The sequence below is a fragment of the Salminus brasiliensis genome, unplaced genomic scaffold (genome assembly GCF_030463535.1).
Source record: "Salminus brasiliensis unplaced genomic scaffold, fSalBra1.hap2 scaffold_58, whole genome shotgun sequence".
NCBI lineage: Eukaryota > Metazoa > Chordata > Actinopteri > Characiformes > Bryconidae > Salminus > Salminus brasiliensis.
Genome location: NW_027326704.1, coordinates 85962 through 90208, shown reverse-complemented (window position 1 = coordinate 90208; position 4247 = coordinate 85962). Strand labels below are relative to the sequence as shown.

At 45.7% G+C, this 4247-nt stretch overlaps 1 protein-coding gene across 1 annotated transcript; it reads left to right on the top strand.

Moving 5' to 3' along the window:
• Nucleotides 1–2218: 2218 nt before the first annotated feature.
• On the top strand, nt 2219–3868 carry cxcl8a (chemokine (C-X-C motif) ligand 8a). The gene is made up of 4 exons (XM_072672104.1): nt 2219–2586; nt 2859–2991; nt 3077–3163; nt 3615–3868. Exons 1-4 carry the CDS (start codon nt 2529–2531, stop codon nt 3625–3627), a joined length of 291 nt encoding a protein of 96 aa, XP_072528205.1. The 5' UTR covers nt 2219–2528; the 3' UTR covers nt 3628–3868.
• The last annotated feature ends 379 nt before the right edge of the window (nt 3869–4247 follow it).

Genomic DNA, 4247 nt, shown 5'->3' with positions numbered 1-4247 from the left:
TCTCTCTCTCTCTCTGCAGTAACGCTATGTCTCTCTCTCTCTCTGCAGTAATGCTATGTCTCTCTCTCTCTCTCTCTCTCTGCAGTAATGCTATGTCTCTCTCTCTCTCTTTTCTCTCTCTCTCTCTCTCTCTGCAGTAATGCTATGTCTCTCTCTCTCTCTCTCTCTCTCTCTCTCTGCAGTAATGCTATTTCTCTCTCTCTCTCTCTCTCTCTCTCTCTCTCTCTGCAGTAATGCTATGTCTCTCTCTCTCTCTCTCTCTGCAGTAATGCTATGTCTCTCTCTCTCTCTCTCTCTCTCTCTCTCTCTGCAGTAATGCTATGTCTCTCTCTCTGCTCTGTTTCAGTAGTGGAAAGTTATGTTGTATGAGTTATGTTTGGCTGCAGGGTGAAGTGAGACCGAGCTCCAACACACACACACACACACACACACACTAACGGCTCAGATTCCAGAAACAATTTACAATGAGATTCATCATTTCAGTTCAGTTTCAGAAAGGAGAGTAAATCAGAGCTGACCTTTGATCTTCTTCTGTTCTTCTGTTCTGCTGCGTTCAGAGATCTGTGGTTAACTCTTAATGCTCTTCACACTTCAGCAGCACTTTGATCTTCACAGTAATAACAATTCATGACGTTTGCTGATTAACCCAGAGTAGTAATTCTTCAGTATCTGGTGGGATTCTGCGGTTCTGAAGGTTGTTCCTCACTGACTCAGCTGACATGCTTGAACCCCACATGGGTGGAACGTGGGCATGAATGGGTTTGTACATGCATGAGCCCCATCATTACAGCCCACCTTAATCTCACAAGAGCCCCGTAGTGTTCCCAGTTGGGACAGTCATACACACCCCCCATGGAAAGATTGCTGTCGTGCAGCTGAAGAAAATGTTTTTCAGAAGATCAGAACCAGATGCTGAGGGCTTGCAGTGGGTTTAGCAGCGGTGCGTCAGCCTGGACTAAAGGGGCTCCAGAGAGCCGGGTTCTGGAACAAGCAGCAAAAGTTCTGTTTTTTCAGGATTTCATTTAAGAAGGTCAGGATTTATCCTCCAGATTCACTGATCTTTTCTCCTGGCAGATGGTGGGTTGGAGGAGCTGTGGTAGAGCGTCAAACCGAGAGCTGAACGTGTACATGGTGAAAAGCAGAGGGCTGATCTGATCTCTGAGGAACACCTGGCATGATGGGTTGGACTGGAGATCGGGGGGTTGAAGCTGCAGGTGGATTAAGGAGTGTGTTTCTGAAGTAAAAAGGGGTATGGGTCCAGGTGGTCAGGGGGCAGGTGAGTAGGCCCAGTTGGCCCTGAGGTGTACAACTAGACCCATGGTCCTCTAGAGTGGCTCTGGTTTCCTGCCAGCACTCTACCTGCAGCTTGTAGTTCCAGGGTGAACCATGGAGAGGTGTGATGGGATAAAGACAACTATGAAGAGAAGAGTGTCAGCAAAGTGGGAAAACTGTAAAGACTCCGGAACTACAGGAATGAGAGCTTCACTGTTTTGGAAAGATCTGGGAGAGTATTCCGGGACACAGATGTGCAAATGCACACACAGGTTGTCTAATCTCTGTAGAGAAGAAGTACTGCCAATAGAATAGGACCCTCTGGAGCAGATCAACATCATGACCCTATTGGCTCCATGCTGCCTAATAATGCCAGGCGTGGGCTAGAGGGGTATAAAGCCCCCCAGCATTGAGGAGCTGTGGAGCAGTGGAGGAGCTGTGTTCTCTGGAATAATGGTGGAGGAGCTCCATCCAGTACTTTTGGAAGGAGTTGGGGAGTTGGAGATAAGATGCAGTGACCTCACTAATACTCTTATTGTTGAATGCAATCAAATCCTCACAGAAATGCTCCTCCAAAATCTAGTAGTAGGCCATTTTTCCTGGACAGTAGAGACTGTGTCCCAATACTTTTGTCCATGTAGTGTATTATTATCAAATTGATCCAATGCAGCGGTTTATTATCAGAGTCGTGATTTTCCTAAAGAGGAAGTAGAAGCAGGAAATGTGAACTAATCTGGTTAAATTCCAGATGTGAAATTCCCGCTGAGCTCAGCACTCTAAAAGCACTCTAAAAGTCCAGATTGCTCCTGAATGAAGTAGATACACAAACACACACACACACACACACACACACACGCTCAGTGACTTCAGCTCAAACTTTCCCAGGCTGCAGAGTTGCGAAACTCGGTCTGCGTCATGGCCAGCTTTAAAAGAGCCAGGATTCCTCACAGCTGCTCACACCTAACAGCCCAGAGGAGCAGCTGACACTGCCAAACCTTCCAAACCTTCAGAGCCTCCAGAACCTCCAGAGCCCCCAAAAACTCCAGAACCTTCCAAACCTTCCAAACCTCCAGAGCCTCCAGAACCTCCAGAAACTCCAGAGCCTCCAGAAACTCCAAAGCCTCCAGAGCCTCCAGAAACTCCAGAGCCTCCAGAGCCTCCAGAAACTCCAGAACTTCCAGAACCTCCAGAACCTCCTGAGCCTCCAGAGCCACCAGAGCCTCCAGAATCTGCAGAACGTCCTCATCTGAAGCAGAATGCAGTGCAGGGTTGTGTGTGTTTCTTTACTGCTGGTCATCGTCACTCTGACCGAAGGTAAGTTCAGCTACACGACACTAACCAACACACAGCCCTTCATCCTTTATTGATTATTGATGCTAATGGATGATGTCATCAGTGTGAGAGATCAACTCTGACCTCCGCTGATGAGCCACAACACTCTCAGGGACCGTTCTACAGAACCGTTCTACAGAACCATTCAGAACCCAGCATGATTAATGAAGATGAAGATGCTGATTATGTTGGTATTGCTGCTACTGCTGCTGCTGCTGCTGCTGATGATGATGATGGTGGTGGTGGTGTTGTAGGTATGAGCCTTCGCGGCCTGGGTGTAGAACCGCGGTGTCGCTGCAGTGGAACCGAGAGCAGACGGATCGGTAAACTGATCGAGAGTGTGGAGCTCTTCCCCCCCAACCCCCACTGCAAAGACACCGAGATCATGTGAGTGCTCAGTGTTCACCTACCGACCACCTACAGTGTGTTTGTGTGTGTGTGTGTGTAACACTGTTGTGTGTCTGGCCCTCAGTGCAACACTGAAGACCACCGGTCAGGAGATCTGTCTGGACCCTAAAGCACCATGGGTCACAAAAGTGATTGAGAAGATCCTCGCAAAGTAAGCGCAACACACACTCACACACACACTCACACACACACATACACACTTACGCACTCACTCACTCACACACACACTCTCACACATACACACACATACACTCTTACACACTCGCTCACTCACACACACACTCTCACACATACACACACACATACACACACATACACTCTTACACACTCACTCACTCACACACACACTCTCACACATACACACACACACATACACTCTTACACACTCACTCACACACACACACTCTCACACATACACACACTTACTCACACAACTCACACACACACTCTGTCACACACACTCACTTCACACTGGATTCAGGAGGGTCTGTAGAACAGTGTTATGGTTAAATGCTTTTTAAAATGTGTGTAAAATCACATAATGTCCTTTTTTATTCAAATGTTGTTAAGTCAGTGTGTGTGTGTGTTTGTCCGTCCTGCAGCCGGTCACCCTGAGGCCAAACTCTCTCAGCTCTTGTCCACCGTGGGTTCCTGAGGCCGTGTGGTCTTTGCTGGATCTGCAGACCCTCACTCTCAGATCAAACAGTGCAGCAGTGATGACGATTATTTATCAGTATTTATTGTTTATTATTTATTTTTTTGTTAAACAGTTTTTCTGTACGGAAGTGTGTTGGACTGTTTGTTGTTTGTTTATTATTTATTGTTAATAAAGCGTTTTAATTCAGATTAAAGTGGCGCAGGTTTCTTTGTGAACTGATTGTGGTATACAATGCTGGAGCTGCTCTTCAGGCGCCCCCTGGTGCTGATACGGGGAGTGCATGCAAATACAATCAGAATTAGGAGATAAAATTCTAACATAAAAAAGAAACTGAACGAATCAAAAAAAGCTCAAATTAAGATTTTAAGATTAACAATCCAGCAGCAGGGCAAAATTAATTTAATCAAAAAAGTTCAAATAAAGAAAAATCCATTTCAATAATAACAATAAAATAATCAGAAAATTAACAAACCAGAAATGATATGAAAAATAATAAAAATAAAAATAAAAAACTACTAATAAAAAAATAGTACACATCAAGTGAAACAGGTGCAGGCAGAGTGGAGGTGGTTAGGGT

What these genes read in the sequence shown, in the direction of transcription:
- cxcl8a (XM_072672104.1), top strand. Translation starts at nt 2,529, where the DNA reads ATGCAGTGCAGGGTTGTGTGTGTTTCTTTACTGCTGGTCATCGTCACT. An exon ending in CATCGTCACTCTGACCGAAG is followed by an intron (nt 2,587 to 2,858) that starts GTAAGTTCAGCT and finishes GTGGTGTTGTAG; the next exon opens with GTATGAGCCTTCGCGGCCTG. An exon ending in TGCAAAGACACCGAGATCAT is followed by an intron (nt 2,992 to 3,076) that starts GTGAGTGCTCAG and finishes TCTGGCCCTCAG; the next exon opens with TGCAACACTGAAGACCACCG.